The sequence below is a fragment of the Theropithecus gelada genome, chromosome 1 (assembly GCF_003255815.1).
Source record: "Theropithecus gelada isolate Dixy chromosome 1, Tgel_1.0, whole genome shotgun sequence".
In the NCBI taxonomy this organism is placed as follows: domain Eukaryota; kingdom Metazoa; phylum Chordata; class Mammalia; order Primates; family Cercopithecidae; genus Theropithecus; species Theropithecus gelada.
This window is the reverse complement of record NC_037668.1, coordinates 82,158,640-82,172,561: the sequence shown is the minus strand read 5'-3', so window position 1 is coordinate 82,172,561 and position 13,922 is coordinate 82,158,640. Positions and strand designations below refer to the sequence as shown.

Here is a 13,922-nt window from a genome sequence, read left to right as displayed (position 1 = left end):
GATTCTCCTGCCTCAGCCTCGTGAGGAGCTGGTAGTACAGGCTCCCGTCAACATGCCTGGCCAATTTTTGTATTTTTAGTCGAGACGGGGTTTCACCATGTTGGCCAGGGTGGTCTCGAACTCCTGACCTCAAATGGTTTGCCCGCCTCGGCCTCCCAAAGTGCCAGGTGTGAGCCACCGCGCCCAGCCTGACGCGGTCATTATTATACCCCCCTTACAGATGAGGTCACCAAGGCACAGAAAGGTGAAGTAACTTGGCACAGGCTCACATACCTTTCAGTGGCAGGGTCAAGAGTTGAACCCCTGGACAGTTCAGCCACTGTTCTCTAGTGCATTTGTGATTTTTAACCCCGTTGTGAGAATGTGGATTCCCTTCCTAGGAAAATGCACATGGAGAGGGAATTTTACATATTTTATATCTAATTTTATATATTTTGTAAAGTTTACCTATAATTTAAAGCAATTCATAGATTTCCATCCATGAAGTTACCCATTACTGCCCCGAGCCAGAAGGCTGTAAACCCCAGGGCTGTAGGAAGGATTTCCTGTTGGTTATTTCAGCCCTTTCCTTCTGCCCCTGCTGCCTCCAGCCCTTGGAGTTTACAGCACCTTTTTCATTGTTCACATCTCTTTCTCCCTCTCCCAGGGGCCCGGGAGCTGGCAGACCCTGGCCCAATCCTAACAGTGCTAACTCAGTGAGTACCTAGGTCAGGTGGGGTGGTGTTTGTCAGGGGAGGGGTTCTGGGTGCAGGGGAGCTACTGTCCCTAGGTGTAGGTGTCACGGGGAAGGGGAGATGCAGCGGGACTCTCCTGATGCTTCTAGGGAGAAGGCCGTGTGGAGATGGAGGCCTGGCAGTAATGTGCAGGGGTCATCAAGGGCTCCACCCCTGCGCTGAAGGAGTAAGCTAAGAACCTGGGCTCAGAGAGTACTGTTCAGAGTGGAGGCCCCTACCTCCTCCCCAGCAGGGCTGGAAGGTGCGGGTAAGGGGCTCAGCACAGGCAGTGGAGTGAAGGCCAGAGGAATGTGGGGTAAAGCTGTTTATTGTCCTCTCAAACCGGAGGGCCTCCTATGTCTTCCCTGTGTCTGTGGCTCCCTCCCAGGACTGGGGAGTAAGAGACCAGGGTCTCAGGGTCAGTTCGATATAGCAGAGAGAACTGGGCTTCAGCCATGTCCCACCCCTCCCAGGGGAACCAAGCAGGTGGCCAGCTCACTGGGTGGCGATGTCTTTCCTGTGAAGAGTGGGTCGTGTCCTCAGGGAGGTGTGGCAGCTGAGGGCACTCAGTGACGCGGGGCTCCCTGACATCTTGTTTTTAGATTCCATACTCCTCCTCATCACCTGGTACCTATGTGGTAAGTGTGTGGGTTTGGGGCCTTGTGTTGTCTAGCCACGTGGGACTGAGTGTGCAAGAGAACTGCTCTGGGGTCCCCGTTTCTTTCCCTTTCACACATTCTTCTGAGCAGAGGTTCTAACCTGCTAGAACTTGCTGTCAATATTCAGTCATCTGTACGGACCCGAGGTGGCCCAGAAATCCCCAAACCAGACCTGGGGTGGAATTGCCTTCTGGGGAGCTGACCAGTGGGCCCCTCGGCGTCCACTGCCGGCCTCTCCAGGGGGCATGCCTGTGAGCACATAATGCAGTCACACACACCCACAGGGGCCTCTTGGTCTGAAGAAAGGTACGGGGGACATCCAAGTCCCCTTCTCAAGCTTAAGTACTTTGTCCCTGAGTGAGCGCTGGGGGTGTAGCAAGATGAACAGCGGCTGGGCCCGGGGTGAGCAGTTGCTGCTGACCGGGGAGGGAGGATGCTGGCCCCTCCCCACGTTCGTCACCACTATGGGCGTCTGATGTCAGTTTTTCTCATCTTCAGGGACCCCCTGGTGGTGGCGGCCCTCCAGGAACACCCATTATGCCCAGTCCCGCAGGTAAGAGCGCTTGAGGGGAAAGCGGAGGGTCTGGTGGTGGGGGCGGGGCATGTTGCCAGAGAGTCCTGGAGGGAGGGCACTGTTGCAGAGCCAAAGCTTACCAGCCACTCCTTCCTGAGCAGCACATCTTCCACTGGGCATTTAGGGGGCAGGAGTCCCTTGATGACGCTAACCTACTCCTCTTCTCTGATGCTGCTGCATAAAGGACAGGGCTGAGCAGAGCAGTCCAGGAACGGGTTCTCATTGTCCTTGAACCCCTCTTGTTGGGAAGAACCCTGTTCGGGGTGGGCATTTCCCCCGATGACTCAAAAAGGGACTTTGGAGTTCTGACATCCTGGGACCAGGATTCTGAGGCATGCTACCTTTCGAGTTTCCATAGCTCCTGGCTTCTGGTCCTCTATATAGGAGATCCCTTCTCCCCTTTTTCCTTTTTTCAGGCGGAGTCTTGCTCTGTCACCCAGGCTGGAGTGCAATGGCGTAATGTCGGCTCACTGCAACCTCCACCTCCTGGGCTCAAGCAATTCTCCTATCTCAGCCTCCTGAGTAGCTGGGATTACAGACATGCACCACCATGCCCAGCTAATTTTTGTACTTTTAGTAGAGATGGGGTTTCACCATGTTACCCAGACTGGCCTTGAACTCCTGACCTCAGGTGATCCACCCGCCTCAGCCTCCCAAAGTCCTAGGATTACAGGCGTGAGCCACCGCACCCGGTCCTCCCTGTTTCTTTAAACAAAAGAGGGCATGCGTGCACACACGTGGGCATGTGCGCACACACACACACGCGCACGCACACACACACACACACACACAGCATCACAGTTATGTTTCTTTCCCAGCTAAGAATAGCGTACCAGCCAGCTAGAAGGAATTCAACATACGATCCTTACCCACCCCAAAAATAAAAAGTGAGAGGTAGCTGGATTTCTGCCCAAGAATTACGGTGCCTGCTCCTGATAGAAACGTTTTAGCTGGAGACTTTTTTGGCTAATTGGGGAAATGGAGGGGACTCTCCCCCGCCCCCTCCCCTCCTCGGCTCCCCATAGCAGGGAAGCTGCTCGGCTGCAGGGGTGGAGCTGGCCGCAGCCGGGATCCTGGGCTCCCGCTCCGGCTGTCTCTTTCTGCTGCTGCATTTTGATGAGCTGCATGACCTACATTCCGACTGGGCCACATGCACCCACTCCATATGTGAATGCGTCTCCAGCCCCATCCCTGCCTCTCCCTCCTGCCCCATCAGCCTGGCAGGGTGGCCTCTGGGTAATTTGCCACATTTCCCTTTCCCTGATTTGATTAAAACCACTTTGTAGGGGGGTGGGGGGAGAGCACAGGTCGTGGTTCTGCTGCCCCCATGTTCTCCCAGGCAGTGTCTGGGGACCAGATTTGGTGTAGGGTGGGGAGACAAGAGTTTGAACCTGTAATCCTCCTGTGCCGTGTCCACACTGCTGGGGTTGAGTGGTTTTCACAGTTGAATTTTCTGTGATTAAAAACTTTGTGAATCTTCATTAAATACAAATTAGCCAGAAAATGGTGGTACTTAGAGGAAATTTTAGGTGATAAAATACAAAGGAATGAGTTCAAGTGCCATGAGTTTGTTTTAATTAAGAAATGAATTAATCACCCCGACTTGTGGGTTTCCACTGTTCTACAGATTCAACAAATTCCAGTGACAACATCTACACAATGATTAATCCGGTGCCGCCTGGAGGCAGCCGGTCCAACGTAAGTCTGCTTTCTAATAATTTACATATCAGACACCATAACAAATCATAATTAACTTCATCAGCTGAGGGGAAAGCAAGTTTAATTGATTTCAGCCATTTGTTACCAAAGATGAATAAAAGAAACCGTCAGAAAAGTGATTAACTCTTGGGCAACTCAGTTCCCATTTCATAGGCAGCAGGGGGTGGGAGAGGAAGGGGTGGGACGATACCCACCCTCTGGTTAGAGCCAGGGCGCGGGCTGTGCTGCTGGGACTTGCCACCTCCTGCCGTGCCGGTGGGGGAAGGGCCAGACTGCAGGTGGGGTCTGGCCTGGTCTCTGCCCAGCTGAGTGGCTCTGCTGGCCTGGGCAATCCTCCTCCTCCTGGGCCTGTTCCTGGGGCTGCGGAGCCGAGGGTGGAGCCAGCAGCACAGGGACACGGCTCGCTGGGGGACCTGCCTGCCTGTGCTGCTGCCAGGAGCTCTGGAACTCCAATACCTGGCAGCTTCTTTGCCTCAGAGTTGCAGCCCTTGGGTGATGTTGCAGCTCACATTTCCCCATTTCTGATTCCTTCTTGCCCCACTTCCTCCTGTGTCTCCTGCACCCACTGGGTGGGACTTGGTTAGTCAGCTGCAGCCTGTCTCCTCACCCAGCAGGAGTTCCCTGAGGACAGGGCCTGATCTGCTTCCCCTCCACAGGCAACCCTTCCATTCCAATTCCTTCCCTTCCTCCTCCATGCAGGCCTCAGGCGAACCTGTTCAGCCTTGTCCCTCCAGGAGCTCAGGGTCTGGAAAGAAGGTCTATGGACTATAGAGCCAGCGAGTGGGCCTGGGGCCACAAATTGCGAGGCTTTGGCCTGGTTGAGGGGGTGGGGCCTTTTGGGGCACTCTGGTTTTGTTGGCTCTGTTCCTGAGGTGACACCCGGATCACCCCACATGTTAAACCCCAAACGTGGGCTGCCCCGTGCTGGATATTGCCTACATTTTCTCTCCCAGCAGCCCTCTGAGGGAGGGTCTCTGGCCTGCCTCCTTCGTCAGGGTCCTCACTGGTGTGACCAAGCATCTGGCTTTTAACACTAAAAGCCATACATCCTGAGGAATCCCAGGACACAAAAAGTCATGGGTTTTGTCAGTGATGCAGAAGGTTGGGTGGAAAGTATAAAACCCACACAGAGGGATGACAACACTGTTTCTAGCATCGGATGGAAATGGCGTAGACGATCTGCCTCGAGTGGTCACTGTCGCCGTGTTTCCTGACGTGGATGCTGGCATCAGGACTTGTGATTCACCATGGATCACATCACTCAGGCTGCAACTCCATGCACTGCAGTCATGCACGTTGGCAGCACCCGCCTAGGACTCTGCTGCAGATTCAGTGTTGGGCTTTTTGTCTAGACGGTGCTGGTTTCAGTCTTGACATCGTGAATGTTGTGACCATATTTCCTAAGAGTTCAGATGATGAAAACGAGAACGGTGACAATGCCAGCACCAGCGTGACCCAGACATCACTGGGAAATAAGTTTAAATGACCATGTGACTTTAATGACAGATGCAAGGACACAACTGGATTAGGGAGGAAAGAATCCAAACAGAATGTACTGCGCGGTGTGCAGAAAAGAATGTGGGATTGGGCTTGTGGAGAAGGGGAGGTGGAGGCGCATTGGACGTTGAGTCTCAAGTCTGAGGCATATCTTTCTAAATCAAGATTTTTTTGACCTCCAAAGAGACAGCAGTTCTCAGTCAAAATCAGCGGTTGCGGAATTAGCTTGGGCATGCTCCTTGAATGGGCACCATTATCATCTTGTTCCCTTGATTGCACCACAAACCAAGGTTACATTTCCTGATTTGGAGGCTACAAACTAAAAGTCCTGTGTGTGAACCCAAGGGAAGAGGGACTTTCGGTAACAGATGCATTGCCTCTTTACAGTAGTGCTGACCCTGTCTGATCCTTCCAACAGTCATGCTTCCGAGAGCATTAAAGGTGTGCCTCGAGTCACGGCAACAGGTTTCCACTAGCTCTTAGGTATGTTGATTTGAAAACTGGAGTTTCAAATCATCTCGATTTCTGTGAAGATCTTAGTGAAGCCACTGAAGACGTAAGAGATTGTTGTTCTCTTGTCCAAATACAACCTAGACTTTGCTCATTTATCTACATATTTGGCAGACAGTACACAGTTAATTTGAGCAAATTTCATTTAGTCCATAAGCTTCTTACCAATGAAAATGAAAACATCTTACCTGCTAAATGTTCACACCTTGTGCCCAACGCTGTCACAAAGGGGTGTAATTTGCTTACCTGTGATACCAGCTTTCATAATGAAAGTTTTGGGTCACTTTTCAATTTCCTCAAAACATGCTGAAGCACTTAATGAGATCTTTGACTTTACAGACAGGAGAATGCCTCAGACATATCCACAAGATGACTATCATTGCTGGCCATAGAAAAGATGTTAAAATGTTGGCTTGCCGTGGAAACTGCTATTTTTTAAAGTGCGAGACAAGAAGGATGTCCTTCTCTAATTTGGAAATGCATTGAGATGAGAATGGAAAAAGGAATTACAATAAAATAGAGGCCAGGCACGGTGGCTCATGCCTGTAATCTGAATACTTTGGGAGGCCAAGGTGGGAGGATCACTTAAAGCCACGAATTCAAGACCAACGTGGATAATAAAGCGACACATCCTCACCATCTCAGCAACAAAAAAATAAAAATAAAAAATAAATACATAGGCTGGGTACGGTGGCTCACACCTGTAATCCCAGGACTTTAGGAGGCCGAGGTGATCAGATCACTTGGGGTTCGTCAGGAGTTCAAGACCAGCCTGGCCAACATAGTAACACCATGTCTACTAAAAATACAAAAATTAGCTAGGTGTGGTAGTGCATGTCTGTAGTACTAGCCACTCGGGAGGCTGAGGCAGGAGAATCGCTTGAGCCCGGGAGGTGGAGGTTGCAGTGAGCCAAGATCACGCCACTGCACTCCAGCCTGGGTGACAGAGTGAGACTCGGTTTCAAAAAGAAAAAACATAAATACATAAAAAATAAAATAGAAATGTATATACTGTTTCGCCAGTACTGTCTGATGCTCCTTAAGAAGCCCTAAGGAGCCTAGATAGGGCTAGCCAGCCACACTTGGATCGTTGGGTATCACGGGGAGGGGGCCACAAAAACTCATGCAGCAGAAATAATGACCCATTTAATGCTTGAGAACTCAAAAAATGTCACCAGAAAAGGCAGTCAAGTTAAACAGGACTTTCTCAATTTCTTCATTAAGACTGTAACATATTTGGAATCCAGCTTGGGTTTTGCAACTTCAGATTACCTCTGTGCTTTAAAATCAGTTTTTATAATTTAATTTAGAACATCATCTAGTGTGCTTTGGAGTGTTAAAAAATGATGAATATCTGGCCAGGCATGGTGGCTCACGCCTGTAATCCCAGCACTTTGGGAGACCGAGGTGAGAGGATCACTTGAGGTCAGGAGTTCCAGCTTGACCAACATGGTGTAACCCCGTCTCTACTAAAAATATGAAAATTAGCCAGGCGTGGTAGCTGGTGCCTGTAATCCCAGCTACTCGGGAGGCTGAGGCAGGAGAATCGCTTGAACCCGGGAGGTGGAGGTTGCAGTGAGCTGAGATTGCAACGCTGCACTCCAGCCTGGGTGACAGACTGAGACTCCGTCTTGGGGGGAAAAAAAAAAATTAGCAGGCATGGTGGACCATGCCTGTAGTCCCAGCTACTCAGGAGGCTGAGTCAGGAGAATCGCTTGAACCTGGGAGGTGGAGGTTGTAGTGAGCAGAGATTGTGCCATTGCACTCCAGCCTGGGCAGCAGAGCGAGACTCTGTCTCAAAAAAAAAAAAAAAAAAAAAAAAAGGTGGGCATCTTAGACAGGGATAGCCCATCTGGTGAATTACAGATGTAAAGGCCTGATTGACAAGCAACTGGTCCACCAAAGCCAGCCCCTGGACAAAAATGGATGGGCATCTTTGGAGAGCTGGGCGTGAATTCCTACAAGTCCCAAAACCTGTGCTTATAAGTAAAACCCAAAGTACTTTGTGTGCAAGGGTTGTGTGGAGAGGATATTTAGTTTGGTGTTATCGTGTTAGGTTGACACCAGGAGTCAGTGTAACATGGGCTTTGAATAAACAGAGTGACAAGTCAAATGGGTTTTAAGTTTGACTTTATTCAGTTTTACCAGTGCATTTAAAAGAAAGATGTTCTAAGCTGGGTGCAGTGGTGTATGCCTGTAGTCAGCTACGTGGGAGGCTGAAGCAAGAGGATTGTTTGAGCCTAGGAATTTAAGGCTGCAGTGAGCCATGATCATGCCACTGCACTCCAGCCTGGATGACAGAGCCAGACTCCATCTTTTTTTTTTTTTTTTTTTTTGAGACAGAGTCTTGCTCTGTCGCCCAGGCTGGAGTGCAGTGGCCGGATCTCGGCTCACTGCAAGCTCCGCCTCCCAGGTTTACGCCATTCTCCTGCCTCAGCCTCCTGAGTAGCTGGGACTACAGGTACCCGCCACCTCGCCCGGCTAGTTTTTTGTATTTTTTTAGTAGAGACGGGGTTTCACCGTGTTAGCCAGGATGGTCTCGATCTCCTGACCTCGTGATCCGCCCGTCTCGGCCTCCCAAAGTGCTGGGATTACAGTTTTTTTTTTTTTTTTTTAAAGATGTCCTGAAGGCTATAAAGGCTTTAGGCAATTCAGAGAGCAGTGGGAAAGGAAGCAGAGCAGAATGTTCTAATGTATCCTGGGGCAGAAAGAAACATTTTTTTATTTAAATATTAGTAATGTTCGTTTCATTAATCCTATTGTGTTTATGTTTGTTTGTTTATTTAGAGATAGGGTCTCTGTCACAGTCATGACTCACTGCAGCTTCAGCATCTGGGGCTCAAGGGATCCCTCCCACCACAGCCTCCTGAGTAGCTGGGACTACAGGCACGTGCCACCACACCCAGCTAATTTTATTTGTTGTTGTAGAGATGAAGTCTCACTATGTTGCCCCTAATTTGTTGTTGTAGAGATGAGGTCTCACTATGTTGCCCAGGATGTTCTTGAACTGCTGGGCTCAGGAGATCCTCCTGCCTCAGCCTCCCAAAGGGATTACAGGTGTGAGCCACCATGCTTGGCTTATGTTTTATTTTTTAAAAACATAAATAATAAGCCAGGTGCAGTGGCTCGAGCCTGTAGTCCCAGCTACTCAGGAGGCTGAGGCAGTGGATGGATCACTTGAGCGTACTCTAGCTTGGGTGACAGAGCAAGTCCTCATCTCTAAAAAATAAAATAATTAATGTAACATAGCCTGTCAAATTTAAGTATTCCAATAAAAAGTTATTTCTCTATCAGAGGACAGAAACGTTATAAAAATATTAATATTTTTTTCTCATACATATCAATCATTTAACTAGTCCACCTTCTAATTGCTACTAATTGCTGCTGTTAACTAGTTCCTATTGTTGTTTACATAATAGCATTAATGTAATGGAAAAGTAGATAATACAGAATAAATGATACTGAGACAACTGAATATCCACATGCGGACAAATGAGATTGAACTGTGTCTTTACAGCAGCACACAAAAGTTAAAGTAGATTATAGGGGGCCGGGCATGGTGGCTCACACCTATAATCCTAGCACTTTGGGAGGCTGAAACAGGTGGATCATTTGAGGTCAGGAGCTCGAGACCAGCTTGGCCAACGTGGGAAACCCCATCTCTACTAAAAATACAAAATTAGCCGGGTATGGTGGCGTGTGCCTGTAGTCCCAGCTACTCGGGAGGCTGACACATGAGAATTGCTTGAACCCAGGAGGCGGAGGTTGCAGTGAGCCAAGATCACGCCACTGCACTCCAGCCTGGCTGACAGGGTGAGACCCCATCTCAAAAATAAATTAAAAAATAATAAAAAATAAAAGTAGACCATAGATCTCAATGTTAGAGCTAAAACTCCAAAACACTTGAAGTAAACACAGGAGTAAATCTTCATGACCTGAGTTAAGCGAAGCCTTCTTAGACGCAAGCCCAAAAGCACAAGTAGCAAAAGAAAAAAGTAGACAAACTGGACTTCATAGGAGATGAAGATTTGTGCTTCAGAGGTGTCAAGGAAGTAAAAAGACAAACCACAGAATGGAGAAAATATTGGCAAATCAGGTATCTGATAAGGGACTTGAATTCAAAATACGTAACTCTGAGAAAAACTCAGTAACAACCTAATTTAAAAATGGACACGGATATAAATGAACATTTCTCCAAAAATTACAAATAGCTAGTAAGTACATGAGAGGATGCTCAGCATCGTTAGTCATTAGGAAATGCAAATCAAAACCACAGTGAGATAGCACTTCACACCCACTAGGACGACTGTAGTAAAAAAGACAGATAATGACTGGTGTTGGCGAGGGCGTGGAAGCAGTGGAACTCTCAGAGCTGCTGGTGGGAATGTAAAATGGCATAGCTGCTTTGTTAAACAGCTTCACGTTTCCTTGAAAGATCAGACAGCCTAGTGATGTCCACTGTGATATGAGAATTGGGTTACCCTATGACCCAGCAGTTCTCCTAGGGATCTGCCCAAGAGAAATGAAAACGTATGTCCACACGGCAGCTGGTACATCAGTGTCATTAGTGTCAGAATAGCCAAACAGTGAAAACAACCTGAACGTTCCCTCCGCTGATGAATGGATCAATGAAATGTGGTACATCCATACGATGGACTACTTTTTGTTCATAGGAAAGAATCAAGTACTGATTCATGTGACAACACTGATGAACCTTGAAAACATGCTAAGTGAAAGGAACCAGCTACAAAAGCTCACATGATTCTGTGTATATGACATGTCCAGGATAGGCAAATCCGTGGAGATGGAAAGTAGATTAGTGTTTGCCTGGGGCCGGGGATTGGAGGGGGATGGAAATGACTGCAGTCGGGTACAGGATTTCTTTCTGAGGTTATGGAAACGTTCAAAATTGGTTGTGGTGATGGTTGCACAACCCTGTAAATATACTGAAAACCACTGAATTTTACACTTTACATGGATCAGTTGTATGCCATGTGAATTATATCTCAATAAAACTGTTAAGATAATACACAGAAAGTATACAATAATACGTCATTTTGAAGAACTACCAGTTTCTTAATACATTGATGTTAATGACATATTCATGTTATGGTAATGACATATATATGCATAATTCTGTATTATCATGTTTGGGGATTTTTGGGGTCTGGCATGGCTGTGTCCTGGGTTGACTCCCTAGAAAGCTGGTTACTTTCATCCTCCCATCACTTGGGTTAATAAGCATGAAATTTGTTGCTAGATGGCAAAATGTTCCCAAAAGCCTGTGAGCTGCTTTGGTTGGGGGTCCACTGGAGAGGGAAGGATGCGCCGCCCTTCCCCCAGTCTGGGTAGGCACAGGGAAGCAGCTCATACCCTAGCTGTGCCTCTGCAGCCTGGTCACAGCCTTACCCCTTGCACCCCTGCTCATGTGGGACCCCTGCCTAGAGTGACTTCCGCGATGGGCTCTGCCTGCCCAGATTTTACCCCTCAATTTTGTCGATGCTCTCCTCCTCCAGGCAGCCAGTTCTGATTTCTCTGCCTTGCTCTGAAGCTGCAGCTGTACTTTGCAGCTGTCTTTGGAAGTCAGCATCTCTGTCCTCCTGTGGGGCAGTTGGGTATCCATGAGCTGCTCCTCTGGGCTGGGGCTCAGGTGTGACTCAGCTCTGCGTTTGCGGTGCCCAATCCCTGCCAGGTGCCAAAACAGCCCTCCATTCCACCACCTCCACTCCCTTCCCACTAGATGCAGATCCAGTCTGCATCACAGGGCCCTGGCGCTCCAGGCTGGGCTCAGCCACCCCTCCCCAGCCCTGTGACTCGTGGCTGTGGGATGTGACCTTTCTGGCCTTCCTTTCCGAGATGGGTTTGATAGTTCCAGATAAGCCTGCGGGTGGGTAGAATCGACTCTTATCTCTGAGTCCCCATCTGCCACACCATCAGTCCTGCATGGGAGCCTCATTAGTGACCTCCCGCCACCACCCCACAGTCCCAGGATGCCATGCAGTCCCTCCTAGGCCAGTGCCCTAGCTCCCTCTTTCCCCCCCCACTCATCAAACCCCACCTCTTCTTACCGCCCAGCCCTAGGAAACATTCATTTCTAACTTCTTCCTTTTGTTAGCTTGGAGAGGGCCAGCACGATGGCTCCAGGCCTGCTGCCAGGTTCCAGTCCCAGCTCCTCCACTTCCAGCCTCTGGGACCTCAAGCAAAGTGTTTGCTCTCAGTGCTTGTTTCCTCACCCGTGACGTGGGGATGGGAAGCACTGGTGTTTTGGTCCCTGGCCTGACACGGTCGGAGAGCTGTCCACATGTATCTCTGTCTGGGGAACCACACCCTCCACACGGGGGATGGAGGGGGCCCTGTGGTGGGATCTGAGAGGCTCAGATTGAAAGCTGCCTCTGCATGGAGCTGGGTGGCAGTGGGCCAGTCCCTCTCCCTCACTTGGGTCATTGGAATGAGCACCTCTGCCTTGCAGCTCGGAGGGCTGAGGTGAGGAGCCTGGCCCAGCTGCCAGGCAGGACATGTCTGAGTGTGAGCAGAGCCTGCTGGAGCAGGGGTTCCTCAGAGCCAGGACTCTGGCATGGCTGTAGCTCCCTGCTTGTGAGGGGTGCAGAGGGCCTGGGCCCGCTGAGCTGCCATGCCCTGTGCTTCTTCCCCAGTTCCCGATGGGTCCCGGCTCGGACGGTCCGATGGGCGGCATGGGCGGCATGGAGCCACACCACATGAATGGATCTTTAGGTGAGTGGCCCCTGCCCTCACCATGCCCCACCCTGCCGGGGCAACCAGCTGTGTGCCTCAGCTCCTGGCTCAGCTGGGCTTGGTACACAGCCCTGGCCTGCCTTGGCTGGGCACACAGGAAGATCCTGAGAGGGATGCCACACAAAGTCCTCCGCACAGTGTGGGACTGGGATGGAAGGGCTTAGAGGCCCGAGGAGCCCAGGGATGAGGGGGGACCCCTCTGTGGAAGAGCAAGCAAGAAACTGAATTGGATTATTTTTTCTTTCCAGGGTCAGGCGACATAGACGGACTTCCAAAAGTGAGTGTGCACTCGGTCTCCCTGGTGGCGCCCCATCTGTGTGGGCAGGTTGTTGGGGACACAGGTGCTCACCTCCTCTCCTCTTTCTACAGAATTCTCCTAACAACATAAGTGGCATTAGCAATCCTCCAGGCACCCCTCGAGATGACGGCGAGCTAGGAGGGAACTTCCTCCACTCCTTTCAGAACGACAATGTAAGCCTCGCCCCCTGCCCGCTGCTCTTGTCCCCACCGCCTGGACTCTTTACCTAACAAGTTGCGAGCTACAGAGCCGGGCCGCAGCCTGCCAGCTGAGCTGGTGACCATGTGATGGGCTTTCCACCTCAGTTATTTTTTTAGCAGAAGTGTGCAGCCTTGACGCTGCCCCGAGACTGCCTGCCGGTGGGGCCTTCTGGAGGCAGCTCGGTGCAGGCTGGATGCCTCTGGCACTAATTAAGCTGATGTGGCCGGAGAGCCCTGGGCTGAGGGAGTTGGAGCAGTATTGCCTCACAGGTCCATTTCCATCTGTCCAGTGGGAAAAGGTTCATGCAGCCCGTGATTTTCAGGGCTCTCAACACAGAGCGGGGTTGGCTGTCTGCTTTTCTGTAGTGGGCTTCTGTGTGCATTCTCATTTGAAGAAACAGTGTTATGATTAAGCAGTTTTCAAGAACCTGAGACTGCCAACCCAGGCAACACGGCGAAACCTCATCTCTACACAAAAATACAAAAATTAGCCGGGTGTAGTGTCGCATGCCTGTAGTCCCAGCTACTTAGGCTAAGGCGGGAGAATTGCTTGAGCCCAGGAGGTTGAGGCTGCTGTGAGCCTTGATCGCACCACTGCCTGAGTGACAGAGTGAGACCCTGTCTCAAAAACAAAAACAGAAAGAATCCCAGACTGGCCCCACCCCAGGGCACCCTGGCTGTGCTCTGGCTCGTCAAAGCCCAGTTCCCTGCAGTCTGGAGGCCTGCACTGGGCAAGGGGCAGGGGCTGTGACTGCCTTTGGAGAGAAGAGGTTGACTCACACAAGGGCAGGAGCAGGGGAGTCACCGTCAGCTGCCATAGTTCCCAACAGAAGGTCAGGCTGGCACTGAGAAGTGGCTCTTAGCTCCCACCTCCTGACCCTTACCCTGCCTTGCCGGCCCCCTGCGCACTCCATGCCACCATGCACCCCTCAGCCCAACCACAGCCCCAAATGAGCCCTGCTCAGTTCTGTGCAGTCAAACCAGGCTCTTGGCACCTCG

The 13,922-nt window shown here is 50.4% G+C and overlaps 1 protein-coding gene across 8 annotated transcripts in view; it reads left to right on the top strand.

The window, feature by feature from the left end:
• Nucleotides 1-13,922, top strand: part of SSBP3 (single stranded DNA binding protein 3) — a 180,317-nt gene that overhangs the window by 164,649 nt on the left and 1,746 nt on the right. For all 8 annotated transcript variants that reach the window (XM_025377529.1, XM_025377322.1, XM_025377162.1 and 5 more), the window contains 7 exons: nucleotides 647-695; nucleotides 1,316-1,351; nucleotides 1,871-1,925; nucleotides 3,574-3,644; nucleotides 12,326-12,404; nucleotides 12,674-12,702; nucleotides 12,795-12,896. In XM_025377529.1, coding sequence (XP_025233314.1) covers nucleotides 647-695; nucleotides 1,316-1,351; nucleotides 1,871-1,925; nucleotides 3,574-3,644; nucleotides 12,326-12,404; nucleotides 12,674-12,702; nucleotides 12,795-12,896 — 421 coding nt within the window. The remainder of the gene's footprint in view (nucleotides 1-646; nucleotides 696-1,315; nucleotides 1,352-1,870; nucleotides 1,926-3,573; nucleotides 3,645-12,325; nucleotides 12,405-12,673; nucleotides 12,703-12,794; nucleotides 12,897-13,922) is intronic.